This window comes from Garra rufa, unplaced genomic scaffold, assembly GCF_049309525.1.
Source record: "Garra rufa unplaced genomic scaffold, GarRuf1.0 hap1_unplaced_298, whole genome shotgun sequence".
Lineage (NCBI taxonomy): Eukaryota > Metazoa > Chordata > Actinopteri > Cypriniformes > Cyprinidae > Garra > Garra rufa.
In genome coordinates this window covers 1,898-16,516 of record NW_027394566.1, presented here as the reverse complement: position 1 = coordinate 16,516, position 14,619 = coordinate 1,898, and the positions used below count along the sequence as shown (strand labels likewise).

Sequence of the window (14,619 nt, the reverse complement as noted above, 5' to 3'; positions counted from 1 at the left end):
TAAGCACATTTATGAATTCATGTATCTAATTCAGGTCTGAGAAAGTGATATAGAGATAAACCCAACCTGTCAGACACTTGTAGGTTCTGCTCCATCCTCTGGTAGTTGCGTTTTTGTGTCGGCACTGGAACAGGCACAGACTGAGCGTAACTACTGCCACACGACTCCAGAGGCCTACAGAGAAAGAGAGAGAGGGGGGGGGGGGGGGGGGGGGGGTGAATGATTGACACGTCATGTTCACAAACATATATTTAAACCATTTGTTCCCTGGTGATCGGTGAATTACTTTCATCTCTAGAATTCCTGCTTTCTCCAGTCACATTAACTCAAGCAGCTGTCTCTCACTTCACACATGCAAACAAAGCCTATTGTTTAATGTGAGAAGCTCGCCTTCAGGGAGAGTGTGTTTTTACAGCCTCTACAGTATTAATTGCTAATCTCCATACTAAAACACAGACAGTACCTGGAAGGGATTGGGGAGGCTCTGACAGATGGGGAGGATGATGGTGTCCGACCCACACCCAGCAGTAAGCTTCTAGAAATAGTACACATACATGTACACAGTTATGTTTAAACCATCCAGCTGAATAATACACACTACTGTTTAAAACTTTTGGTTTGTAAGATTTCTCAATGTATCTGAAAGAAGTATCTGATGCTTACTTTGCTATTACAGGAGTATATTATGTAATTTTTAATTCAGTTTTAGCAATTTTTATGGAAACCTGTTTACTTTTTTCCTCACGATTGCTGGATATAAACGTACAATTCCAACTTTTTTTTCACGATTGCAGGATGTGAATTCGCAATTCTGACTTTTATTCTCACAATTGCTGGATATAAAATCGCAATTCTGACTTTTTTTCTCACGATTGCAGGATATAAACTCGCAATTCTGACTTTTTTCTCACGATTGTGGGATATAAACTTGCAATTCTGACTTTTTTCTCAGAATTGTTTGATATAAACTCCCGGTTGCGAGTTATAAATTCCAATTCTGAGGGGAAAAAAAGACAAAATTGCAAAAAAAATTGTGAGATAAAAACTTACCTTTTTTAGTAAAAACCTTTTTTATTTTTGTGGCAGAAAGGGCTTCCAAAAATCTTAGTACTTAAATTTTAACTTAAAAATAAATCAATAAATAAAATAAAATTAAGTTTAGTTTAACTTTTATATCTAAAATTTATATTTTACTTCAGACTAAGTTCAATTATTTAACTTTTTAAACATTTTAATAGCAGTTTTAGTTAATAGTAACAACACGGATTGTAAATTTGATAATAGTTTGTAAAAAATGAACTTGATTTAGACGTATTTGCAAAAGAATCGTTCAGACTTGCCAAAAAGGAGTAAATTAAAAATTTTAAAAATATATGTTAAAATAGAAAACTTTTTAAAATGGTAATATTTCACAATATTACTGTTTTACTGTATTTTGGATCAAATAAATGCAGCTTTGATGATCATGAGACTTCTATTAAAAAAATCTTACTGACCTCAAACTTTTAAACAGTAGTTTTCAAACATGTTCATCTTAACTTGTCTTTTAACTATGTTATAAATGTATAAGTTAACCGACATGTTAGAAAAACTGTTTTTGCTATCGTGACTGTAAGGTGTTCCCTCTTTCTTTGCACAAATGCGTCAATGCATGAACAGCCCTTTTCACAGAACCATAAAAATGGCCAACAGGTCAGAAGGTCAACTGACACCCTTAACCCTTATGCGGTCTTCGGGGTATTTTTTACCCCAAATGACGTTTGGAAAAATGTAAAAAATATTCTCTTTGTCCAAGAGACATGAGACTCTGTAAAACTGTAAACACTTTGTAGATCTACAAAAAAAAAAAAAAATTGGATTGATAGCATGATTTTATCTTGGTGTAAAAAAAAAACTCACACTCGTGGTCTTTGGCAAAAATGCAATTTTTGTTACAAAATAATAGTTAAAAAAACAAAACAAATGTTATTTTCCTGTTTATTAATGTTTTTACTCCTCATGTGTGCAGTTTTTGGAGGATTTAGGATATTTTTAAAATATATATAGATTAATAAACAAATATTTTGTATAGGTTTTTACACAAAAACAGCTTTTTTTGTAAAATTCCCTTTCATAAAAACCTCACATGACTAACTTTCATTCATGTAGATAAAATGGATAATTTCACATGGTTTAGTGTAAGATTTTTGCCCATCTTTTGGAAAATCCAGTTTTAAACGTAAAAAAAATACCTTTACCAGTAGGTGGCTGCAGAGCTCCACGATATGCTTTTTGCTATTTGACCACCTGAAAGATGTCTTTTCACAAGTTTTTTTTCAGTTGAGTTCATATCTACATATCATGAAACACACAGGACTACATTTGGAGACCATAAAAACTGCTCTCTTATAATTTGTCAAATAAAAAGTAAAAAAGATGTTGTTGTTGCATTCTTATGTTCATGTTTTGTACTGCAACTCAATATGTAATAGAACTGGTTTTGTTTCAGTACAAAAAATGCTTAACTTTGTCAAAAAGTATTTTTTATTGTAATAATTGTGATTTCATAATATGTAGATATGAATTCAACTGAAAAAACTTGTGAAAAGATATCTTATTGTTGGTCAAATAGCAATTAGTTAATAGTAGTGCTCTGCAGCCATCTAGTGGTAAAAGTTATATTTTTTTAAAACAGCATTTTCCAAAAAATGGGCAAAAGTCTTACACTAAACCATATCAAATTATCCATGTTATCCCCATGAATGAAAGTTTAAAATGTGGGTATTTTATAAAGTGAATTTTACATAAAAAGCTGTTTTTGCATATAAACCTATTAAAAATATATATTTATTTAATAATTTATATATATTTAAAAAATAGCATAAAAACTGCGAAAACTGCACAAATGTGGAGTAAAAACATTAATAAACAGGAAAAACATTTTTTCGTTTTTTTTGTTACCTTTTATTTTGTTACAAAATTTAAGTTTTGTTGACCATGAGTGTGATTCCAAAACGAAGACCGCATAAGGGTTAAAATGAATATTGATGACTTGTGACATGCTGGCAAGTAAGTGCATCATAGTAAGTGCAGAAACAAACTGCTTATGCACATGTGTGTTGTATGAATATGCAGGTTACAGTTGAGGAGCATGCCACATGTAACCGTATACACTTTGTATGTGGGCCCTGTCACTTTAACACTTAAAGTATTTGATAAATGTAAACTCACTTACCCGCTGCGCATCAGACTGTCCTGCCCTACTGGGCTGACTATTTCACCTGCAAGAGTTATCAGATTGAGATTTAGTATTTGTGCAAATAAAGCGGTTTTGTCTGTTACATAATCCAATGTAGGTCAACAAGCGTGAGGGCTCATCTTACTGGTGAACTGAGCCGGCACCATTACAAAGTCATCAGAGTCTGAGGAAGACGAGTCTTTCAGCAGGGAACCTGGAGGTGGTGTGGGGTTCGTCTGAGGGACGGGCCTTGGTGCTTCAGTTTCAGACTGTGAAGAAAAAAGCATTCAAAAGGATTCTTTGATGAATAGAAAGCTCAAAAGGACAGCATTCATTTGAAATAGAAATCTTCTGTACCATTACAAATATCTTTAGAGTCACTTTTGATTACCTGAATGCATCCTTGCTGAATAAAAGTATAAAAAGATCTCTGACCTAGCTATATGGTATTGTATACACTATATAGGGATCATGAAAATCACAGTACACCTCAAATAGAGTCTAAAATTCATGCATCATGTGCTCATTGTGGTACCTGAGTAGGAGTGAGGCGAGACGTTGAGGAGCCGCTGCTGGAGCTCCCTGAGCCAGAGCTGGGATATGTGGGCATGGGCACTGGAGAGGCTACGAGAATAATAAACAAAATGAAATGTGACTGTAACCAAAATTATAGCAGAATAGCAGAAACAAAGTGATATACATTACAATCTTACATTTCTTCATGGATGTACTGGCCTCCAGGAAAGGATGGTGGAAAAATTCATCTAGAATAGGCAATAATAATAATGATTTCTAGATAGTGCTATAAAGTCAAGCTTGTGATTGTACACGTCTGTCCACTAACCAAAGTCCATGCGTTCCCCGTGGTTTCTCTGCAGCAGCCCAAGTAGAAGGTGCCTGAGGTGACTGGAGGTTTCCCGTGGAATACTGGGAAAAGCAGCGGAGTTAGATACTGACAGGAATCACAATCTACAGAGTTATCTGTACATGTTTATACTGTTGTGCAAGGGCTCAATGAGTTGCCAGAGTTACTCTGTAATTGACAGAGTGAGTGAAAAAGTGATACTCATGAATTTAAACATCGCAACAGTCTAGATAAACAAAACTTCATTGTAAATGATGGAAAGGAATGAAAGATTGGAGATAGAAAAACAATGAGAGAAAAGAAACCAGTTCTACTGCACCATCCTGTGGGGGAGACTATCAAATTAAATTTACACTCATAATATAAATAAATATTAGCTATGGTCGCATACTGTTCAAAAGTTTAGGGTTGGTAAGATTTGCAATCCTTTAGCATGTCTCTTATGCTCGAAAAGGTAGCATTTATTTGACCAAAAATTATAGCAAAAATAGTAATATTCTAAAATATTATTACAATTTAAAATGACTGTTTATTATTATTATTATTATTTTAATATATGTTAAGAAATTCCTGTGGTGCCAAATCTGGTTTTTAAGCAGCCATTACTCCAGACTTCAACGTCACATGGTCCTTCAGAAATCATTCTAATATGCTGATTTGATGCTCAAAAAACAGTACCATTTTGGAAACTGAGATACATTTTTTCCCAATATTCTTATATAAAGAGGAAGTTCTTTAAAAGACTTTTGAAATCTGCACTGCCGTTCAAAAGTTTGGGATCTGCAAGATTTGTAATTTTTTTTTAAACATGTCTTAGGCTAATCAAGGCTGCATTTATTTGGTCAAAAATGCTGAAAAACTGTAATATTGTGAAATATTATTACAATTTAAAATAACAGTTTTCTATTTTAATATAATTTATTTCTCTGAAGCAAAGCTGATTTCCAGCATCATTACTCCAGGTTTCAGTGTCACACGATCCTTCAGAAATTATTCTCATATGCTGATTTATTATTATTATGTGTTGCTTAATATTTTTTTTAATGATTCTTTAATGAAAAAAAAAAAGTTTAAAAGAACAGCATTTATTCTTTATTTATTTGCACAGCATTTATTATTTTATAGAAATCTTTTCTAACAATATAAGTCTTTACTATCACTTTTTATAAATTTAACGCATGCTAAATTAAAGTATTAAATCCTTAAAAAAAAAAAAGATTAAACATTTACTGACCCCACATTTTTAAATTGTAGTTTACATTGTTACAGAAGATTTCTATTTTAATGAAATGAAATAGAAATTGAGATTTAAATTTTAGCCCTGATGCCTACTTTAATGCTGTAGTTTTTTTTTACTTTTTATTTATTAAAGAAATCCTCAAAAATGTACCAAAAAAATATTAAGCAGCGCAACTGTTTCCAACGTTGATAATAAATCAGGATATTAGAATGATTTCTAAAGGATCATGTGGCACTGAAGACCGGAGTAATGATGCTAAAAATTCTGGTTTGTATCACAGGAATAAATTATACTTTAATGTATATTAAAAATAGAAAACAGTTATTTTACATTGCAACTATATATTAAAAAAATCTGTATTTCTGATACAGCAAGTCTTTTGTAACATTATAAATGTCTTTACCATCATTCTTGATCAATTTAATGCACCATTCATGAATAAATATGTTCATCTCTTTCCAACCGCAAATTTTTAAATGGAAAGTACCTCTGAAGTTGTAAAATTTACGACACAAGGGACCTTTGCGCCTGTTGTGCCCAAACTAAACTGGATCATGTTGATAGATGACTAACATACAGTCCTCAGGGTCACTTACCTGGGACTCAGGCTCCGGTTTCTTTCATAGAACTGCCGCAGTTCCTGAGGAGTACTTGCCTGGAAAAATATTTTAGATAATTTGAGAAACTGAGTTGAAAACAATATTACTTAATGGACATCTGAACAATTGTTATAGGCAATAAAAAAAAATCTCTGAATCAGAATATTGTCTGACTTTAGCCTGTAACCACAACAAAAACACTAGCATTCGCATAACAGTGCTTTGCAAGATCAAATACCACTCAAATCTAGTTTAATACTGTTGGTTCACTCTGAACTGCATGGCAGGCAAACATAATACATATTTTTAGACTAACATTTAATAGTGAGTTATAGTTTGTGGTTGAGTAGTTTATCCCATGGCTTAACTACATTCATTTTCGTAAACTCTGGCTGTTTGAGATGTAAACACATTTTTCCAGGTCTGAGGTTAAATCTTTCACTCAAGGGTCTGTTTCTACAAATCATAAAGGCTTTATAATGGCTGTTTATGAAAGCACTTAAAGCACTATTTCCATGCAGGAGTAGGTAAACACAATGAGAACTTATCTGTCCTCTCAATGAACTCAATGACCCGTCTTGACACATTTATAGACTGACGTTGCTTTACAGGACTGTCAGGAATTTCTAATAAATTACCAACTCTTTCTGAAGACTAAAAATACGAACCCATAAATAGACACGTTTGTTGTGACCGTGCGATCAGACGAGGTTCACATGTTAGCCGTCTGGACTCTGGAAGCTGAGGTCAACTGGGTAAACTCCACCTACAAATCATCCCTGCTAACAGCAGCACTTGGCTAAAAGCTTAGCTGAAGGATCCCTATAATACTTGATGGCACTCGCGTCACCTTTTCAGGATTCTGTTATGAATTTATTAACAAACTGATGATCAGTCTGTGGCAATATTAAGCGGAAGTATTGCAGCAACAAGCTCCACGAACATGCATATTTTGCAACATGATCATCACAGAAAAAACAAAACAAAAACAACCTGTTCTAGTAGTGAAACCACAGAGATGCCATGTGAATGGACATGTGTGTGTGTATGGGTGTGAGTGTTTGTTAGTAAATCAAAGGGTGTGTTTACTTCCAGACATGTGGTTTTGTTTATCAGTGAGATGTCACAATCATGTTTCACACTCTACAGGGCATTAATAACCAAGGGTGCCAGCCAGTTACGCTTTCGCAATTAAATCATTCCAGAGGGATCAGGACTGACGCAGTAGAAACTATCACACAGTGACACTGCTTGCATTTCTCCTTGATGACGATATGCTACCATTCAAAAGTTTATGTTTTTTTAAGGCTTGTATGGCTTACTATAGCTTAAATTATGTCTCTTACTGAAATATGAAGTAGAAAAACCAATACAAATATACATTATTTAAAAAAATCAACATAGTTTTATAAATAGTTTGGACTATGGAGGCACCATTATTCTGATGAGGTGAAATGGCTGTACTCAATGAGCTACTGGTACTACCTGTTGCTATTTTTCTGCAACAACTTGGAAAATAAAATACTTATCTGATGCCAAATTGTGCGGCTATTGGTTGTAATTTTCAGTTGAAAAGGCAAGAAAAGCGATATAAGTCTTCACTGCTTTTCCTAGCGATAAAAAGAGGACAAAAGAATAGGAAGATGCTTGTGGACGAATACAACTTTCTAAAGAGCCGTGTCTTTGTTCTCTACACTTTAGCCTTGATGCCTTTGAGGCTTTTAGTAGACATCAGCTACTGAAAGAGCTTACAAATGGCAGAGACAAGAAACGCTAGATGCCATCCTGGCAGGATGTAAATATGTCATGACGCCGCAGCCAATGAAGGAGTTTCTAAGCACAGATTTCACTTGATGTTGGGGGCATTTAGACTCCTTGTGAGGAAAAATGATGGTTTTAAGCCTACACTTATATCCATCGCCACCTATAAGCTCTTTCAGTAGCTCACAGATTGCAACCATCATACGTCATCAAAATAATGGCACCCTCCATAGTCCAAAATATGTATAAAATGATGTGGATTTTTTAAATAATGTCAATCTTTCATAGGTTTTATACTACATATTTCAGTAAAATACATAATTCACGGTTTATATATATCTGCATTCTGAGCACTTTTGAGATATTGAGCTTCAAGTTTTTGAGTTCCATAGACTTCTGTAGATAGAACACTTTTAGTTTTTTTAGTTTTCTAAAAAATGTACACAGCCTAAATGTACCTAAAATACCTTAAGTTTGGTGCATAGCTATTATATTCAATGTAACCTCATACTGAATCTGTAGTAATTCTTTAGAGAGATGGAGAAAAAAACATTTTCAGTGAATAATAACTTAAATTCTTGTCTGTTCCAAAGACATGAGGATGAGTAATTGATGAAAAGATTTTCATTTTGGCTTCTATTAAATCAATCCACAATGTTTAAAGACGAAGTCCAGGAATATATAGCAGAGGATTTAAAACCACAGAAGCATCCACAAATGAAAGAGGGAGATGTGAGTGTGAATGTATCACTTTCTCTCTCAGGGTCATACATGATTTTTACTAGTGTGTCTATGTTACTGACCTGAAAGGGGGCTTTGCCAGTCAAGCACTGGTAGATGATGGTTCCTACACTCCACAGGTCAGCTTTGGCATCATAATTCTTTGACATGATGACCTCAGGAGCCTGTAAAGATGAACAAGACAAGTAGCAGTCTCAGTATTTTGCTCTATTCACTCAAGAATATCTGTAGTAAGTCATACAGAATCTGACTATCTAATACTTGATTATTTTGACAAACAAAATCGGTACTTTGTTATGACACAAGGATGGGCTACTTCAGTCCTGGAATGCCAATGTCCTGCATAGTTTAGCTCCAACCCTAATCAAACACACCTGAACAAGCTAATCAAGGTCTTCACGATCACTAGAAAGCTACAGGCAATTGTGTTTGATTTGGGTTGGAGCTAAACTCTGCTAAACTCTAATTAAGTTGACTATCCCGGTTATGAAATGTACTGTACATAATACAAAAATGATGCAATTTAATTACAGAAATACATGTGTCGTGCGTTTTGGTTGGCAACAGCCGATTTATAAATGCTTTAAGGTCAGGTTCAGTTAAGACCATAAATATTGTATATATTTGTGCTGTAAAATAAAATTCTTATTTTTCTTAAATATTTTTTTTTTACTTTACAGTGAAATGTTACAATATTTATTATTATTATTTATTTTGTTTAATAATTTTATTTAGTAATAATAATAATAATAATAATAATATAATCTTAAATGGATAGTTCACCCAAAAATGAAAATTGTGTCATTAATTACTCTCCTTCATGTTGTTACAAACCCGTAAGACCTTCATTCATCTTTGAAACATAAATTAAGATACTTTTGATGAAATCCGAGAGCTTTCTGACCCTGCATAGACAGCAACGGTCCTTTTTTCTATGCACACAAAATGTATTCTAGTAGCTTCATAAAATTCAGGTTGAACCACTGATTTCACATGGACTACTTTAACATTGTCCTTACTAATTTTCTGATTCTTGAACGTTTCAGTTGCATTGCTGTCTATGGAGGGTCAGAAAGCTCTCGGATTTCATCAAAAACATCTTAATTTGTGTTCAGAAGATGAACAAAGGTCCTAGGGGTTTGGAACGACATGAGGGTGAGTAATAAATGACAGAATTTTCTTTTTTTGGGTGAGCTATCCCTATAATAACAGTAAATAACTTACTTTTAATAATACTTTGTTTTTTAAGCAATTATATTGTTTCCCCAACTCATGCAGCCCTCAACATCTGGATAATAGAACATGAAGTGAAGCACTCACCATGTACATTGGAGAGCCACAGAGTGTAGCAGCCATCGTGTTTCCCTGCAGATACCGCGCAAAGCCAAAATCAGCTGGAGAGAGAGGAAGAAAAAGAAAGAAAAATTAATGTACGTTGCTGAGAACTAAATCTAAGCGCTTGTTTTTGTAATGAAAAGTGATGCACAAATGTTTACAGAAAGTGTCTTTCAGCTGTTTGACTTTGCACAGCTGTGTAGTGACACGTAGTGTCTTCAAAACACTCAAGAGCAAACGGAACAACGTGGTCGACTCCTAAAACTACAGTCATAACACAAGAACAAACACACCCCAACCAAGCACTGCCAAAACTGATAACTCATAATCTCACAGCCTCATAATCAGTATTCAGTACACACTGATCCATAACCAGTCTTAGCATTTCCTTTAGTAGAGGGTTCGAAATGGTGTACTTTGACCTGGAGCACTCACCCAGTTTAATGCAGATGTTGTTGGGATTGGACCTGCGCCCTGCGCTGTATGAAAGAAGAATGTTTTGGGGCTTCAGATCTCTGTGGATGATGCCTTTACTCCTTAAAACACTCATGGCTCCTGCCAACTGCTGTAGCAAAACACGAATCGTGTCCTCGCTCAGACAGCCTTTAGCTGTGGAGAAAGTTAAGAACAACAACAGATTTAATTTCAGTTTAGTACTTTAAGGGCAGACACTGCAGTTTTTTTAGGCACCTGTCAAGTTTGAGATTTTGGGCTTTTTGGTTTTTCATAAAGTGTTTTGAAACATCAAAAAGACACTGTTAATTGTTTCTTTTATAGCACTTAATCTTTTTGTCTCAATAGATTTCAAATACAATACATATTCTTAATGGTCGTTTTATCAAAATTAGTTTTTCTCCTACACTGAGCCATAAATCTCCACTTCAGTAGCACTTACACACACCAAACTTTACATCTTTATTTCTGCCTATATCCAGAAGGTTTTTACAGAGGGATTTGTTCATATATAATTTGCTTGATTTTATAAAATATTTTACTCCCCCCTAAAATGTAAAAAAATATATTGTTTTCTGTCTGTACTAAGTATTTTCTGAATTAAGGAGTGACAAAATGAGATTCCCAAAATTCCCTCGGTAAAAACTTATGACTCTAATGTCAAAAATATTAAACAAGAATTTTGAAACTGACTTCATTCAGTGACCTCATTCAGAAAGGTGATAACTATTAGTTAATTTTTTTTTACCCTATTCACCTTAAGGATTATTCTGATGAAAACACTTTGAATTGTGGGATATTACATCATTGAGTTAGCAATTAATCAAAAACAAATTCCAGCTGCCATCCAACTCCAAAAACCCATGCTCCCCCCCCATCTCTCAGGTCACCACTTTCCTTCCCCTCAAAACATGCTTGTTTCATGGAGTCTTATTTTTAGCCCCCATGTTTTTCCAATGCAGGACAGGGCAGATAACAGACTGACAGGTGGATGAGGTCAGACTGTGGCTTGAGTTTCAGCAGGGGATCTTGGTTCTGTGCCAGCAAATCTGTGGCAAGCGGTGAGCGGGTGAAGGCAAACACGACCCCGGATGAGGCTGGCATGGAACCTAACAACGCTACAAAGTCTGACAGCTTAAAATAGAGCGGTTAACGCAAACATGGTAAATATAGGCATGCTGGAAATATTGTGGTTAGATGAAGGTGTATTTTAACCCCCAAGAAGTGTGTGTTCAGATGAGACCACTTCCAAAGGGGCTCTATTTGTGGCACAAGTGTGAAACGAGCTATTCTCAGAGGTCCTGAATTATCTTTCTGAGGAAAGATCAGGCAAGTTGTTTGTTTGGTGAATGTCTCTGAGACCAAGACTAAAGCAAGTTCAAGGCTTCAACCTTTGAGAAATGGACTTAAACTCTACAATTCTGTTAACAATCTATTTTTATCATACAAACTTTATCCCTTTGGGAATAAACACAATGTTGATGAATAAACAATGCTAAAATTGTCGATTTAATGGATCATCCTAATAAGTCGAATTTTAGAAAAATAGAATAGTTAGATTACTAAAAAGGATACGGATGGACAATATATCAAACATGGTTATAATCATTCACTATCAAAACTATCAAAATGTTTGTATTAAAATAAAATAAAATGTAAATATTACACGAAATTTTTTAATTTTGACTTAGTGACTTAACTGAAGCACTAAAATGACTAATGACTATGAAATGAAAATGAAGAAAAGGAAAACAAACAAACAAAAAAGTTTATTAAAAAAAGTATAGAAAAGTTAGCAATTATATTTTAAACAATTATAAAGTTAAAATTATAAAATTTTATTTAATATATATATATACAAGCATATTAAACATACTAAAATAACTATATCAAGGACAATATAAAATATTTATTTTGTATCAGCTTCTATTGAATATATTTTCTAGTATTGGATATTCAATTGTTCATGCTTATTTTACATTGCAAATTCTTAAAATAAATATACATTTTTCATAATGTACATTAAATCTTGTGATGTCTAAATTTACTTGTAGCATTTAAAATGACTAGTTTTTCAGTTTTTAATATTTTTTATTTTAGATATATTTAGATAAAATAACATACAATTTTGAAATTAAATTGAAATAAAAATAATTATTAGCATTATCAAGTACTTTAATTCTTGATGAATCTCAATTAACAACTGCATACAACTACATCAAATAAATAATAAATAAAATAAATAATAATAAAATCATGGTTATCATTATTATTACTAATTATAAAATAAAGTATTAATACAAAGTTCTATAAATTAACTAGCTAATTACCTATTTTTCGAAACCTTTAGAAAAATAGTATTAAGTAATAACAATAAAAATATAACTAATTATAATATTTATTTTAAATAAATAAATATACTTATTTAAAACCAACTACAAATAATTAAGAATAATTAAATAATACATGATAAAGTTAATATTAAAATATTAAATAAATCATTATAAATATTTATACAAATATTCCATAATTATAATTATAATTCTTACCCCTGATATTATTTATTATTTTTATTATTAATAATGAATTGTGTGGATGTCCTACTGTGTTTATCAATAATAATTTATTTGGCCACATTTCAAACCACCGTCCGTATACAAAGACATTTCTGCCTCAGACTGCAAAAGATATTATGCTTTTATGCTGATCAGTGCACATATTTTTTGATATTTACATAAAATAACATACACTTTTAACATTAACCACGAAATAAATAATTATCAGCATTATTTAGAATTTTAATTCTTGATGCATCTCAATTTGTCAACAACTACATAATAAAAAAAACAATAATAATATGATTGTTATTTTTATTATTACTAATTATAAAATAAAGTACTTATAAAATGTTCTATAAATTAATTACAATAACCTTTAGAAAAATAGTATTTAGTAATAACAAAAAAATATTACTAATTATAACAAATTATATTTATTTTAAAATAAATACATATTATACTTATTTAAAACCACAAAACCACATTAAAACTACAAATAATAATTAATAATAATACAATTATTTTAAAATTATAAAAATTATATATATATATATATATATATATATATATATATATATATATATATATATATAATATGATTAAATATAAAAAAAAATACTCATAGTAGTAATAATTCTTATCACTGTTATTATTATTAATATTATTATTATTAATTGTGTGGATGTTCTATGGTGTTTATTTAATAATAATATATATTTGGGCACATTTTAAACCATTTCTGCCTCAGACTGCTAAAGATATAATGCTTTTATGCTAATCAGTGCACATATTTTTATATATTTAGATAAAATAACAACAAATTTTAATTCTTGCAACAACTGCATACACTGCATCCAAAGACTCCAGAAAAAATCTGCACTAAAATATGTCTACAAAAACAAAGCATATAGAAGCAGGCATAATAACATGGGAAAATGATACACCTCTTTTGCATAATTATCCATTTCTTAATTTGCAATAACAACTACCTAATTTGTAGTAATCAGTGACTTATATAATAAAGTGCAGGTGACATGTTGAAATGAGGCTAGTGTACTTACATTGTAAATACTCTGCAAGGTCTCCTCCATTGCAGTACTGTAAGAGGAGACAGACAAACACTGTCAGCGTCCAGTCAACACAAAACAAACTCTCATCAAAAGAAAGAGTGATCACAATAACACCTGGGTTTCAAATGGCTTTGTGCTGACAATAATAACAGAGCCGTGTGAATTTAAAGCTTAGCATTAAGGACATTCTGCTAGGCGAGGTGACATTTGACCTCTGATTTTTTTTTCTCTACTTCACAGCAAGTCTATTTTGAGGTTTACAGTGGGTATGTGAGAGGTGCAGCATGCCATCTGGACTCACCTCCATGACAAGATAGACACATCCTGATATCTCCTGTAGGGAGAGACATGTGACACATTATTAAGCATTTACAATTGATTATGTGAAAGAAACACGCTCCAACATGCCACATGACGCAAACTCTTCATTGTTTAGATCAGGATGGACCTCGGGCTGGACTCACAACAGATGCCAGTGAGTCACACTGACTCATCATACAAAGCCTACAATTACTCAGACTTTCTACGAATAGTCTGTCATTATAGAGTGAGCTCACAAGCAACACAAATCACATTGTGTGCCTGCATTTCATGACAGGTTAAATTTGATGCACTCTTTCAGGTGCGGACATTTCTCATTTTATGTTTGAGTTATTTATTTTTATTTAGTAAGTTTAATTTTTCTATTTTGTGAACACTTTGAAAAAGTCATGCACAGGAGGTTGATAGCAGTTTTTGTTTAAGTTAAAGCTAAAAATAAAACTGCTTAACAGTGTAAAG

At 32.6% G+C, this 14,619-nt stretch overlaps 1 protein-coding gene across 1 annotated transcript; it reads right to left on the bottom strand.

The window, feature by feature from the left end:
- Window positions 1–66: 66 nt before the first annotated feature.
- LOC141317090 (serine/threonine-protein kinase ULK1-like) lies at window positions 67–14,173 on the bottom strand (the record flags this gene model as incomplete). The annotated part of the gene is made up of 13 exons (XM_073832908.1): window positions 67–174; window positions 464–535; window positions 3,215–3,260; window positions 3,363–3,486; window positions 3,753–3,841; window positions 3,931–3,981; window positions 4,062–4,144; window positions 5,919–5,977; window positions 8,486–8,587; window positions 9,744–9,817; window positions 10,194–10,367; window positions 13,831–13,921; window positions 14,141–14,173. Coding segments are annotated over 13 exons (1,106 nt in total), but the record flags the coding sequence as incomplete, so codon positions are not given.
- Window positions 14,174–14,619: the final 446 nt, after the last annotated feature.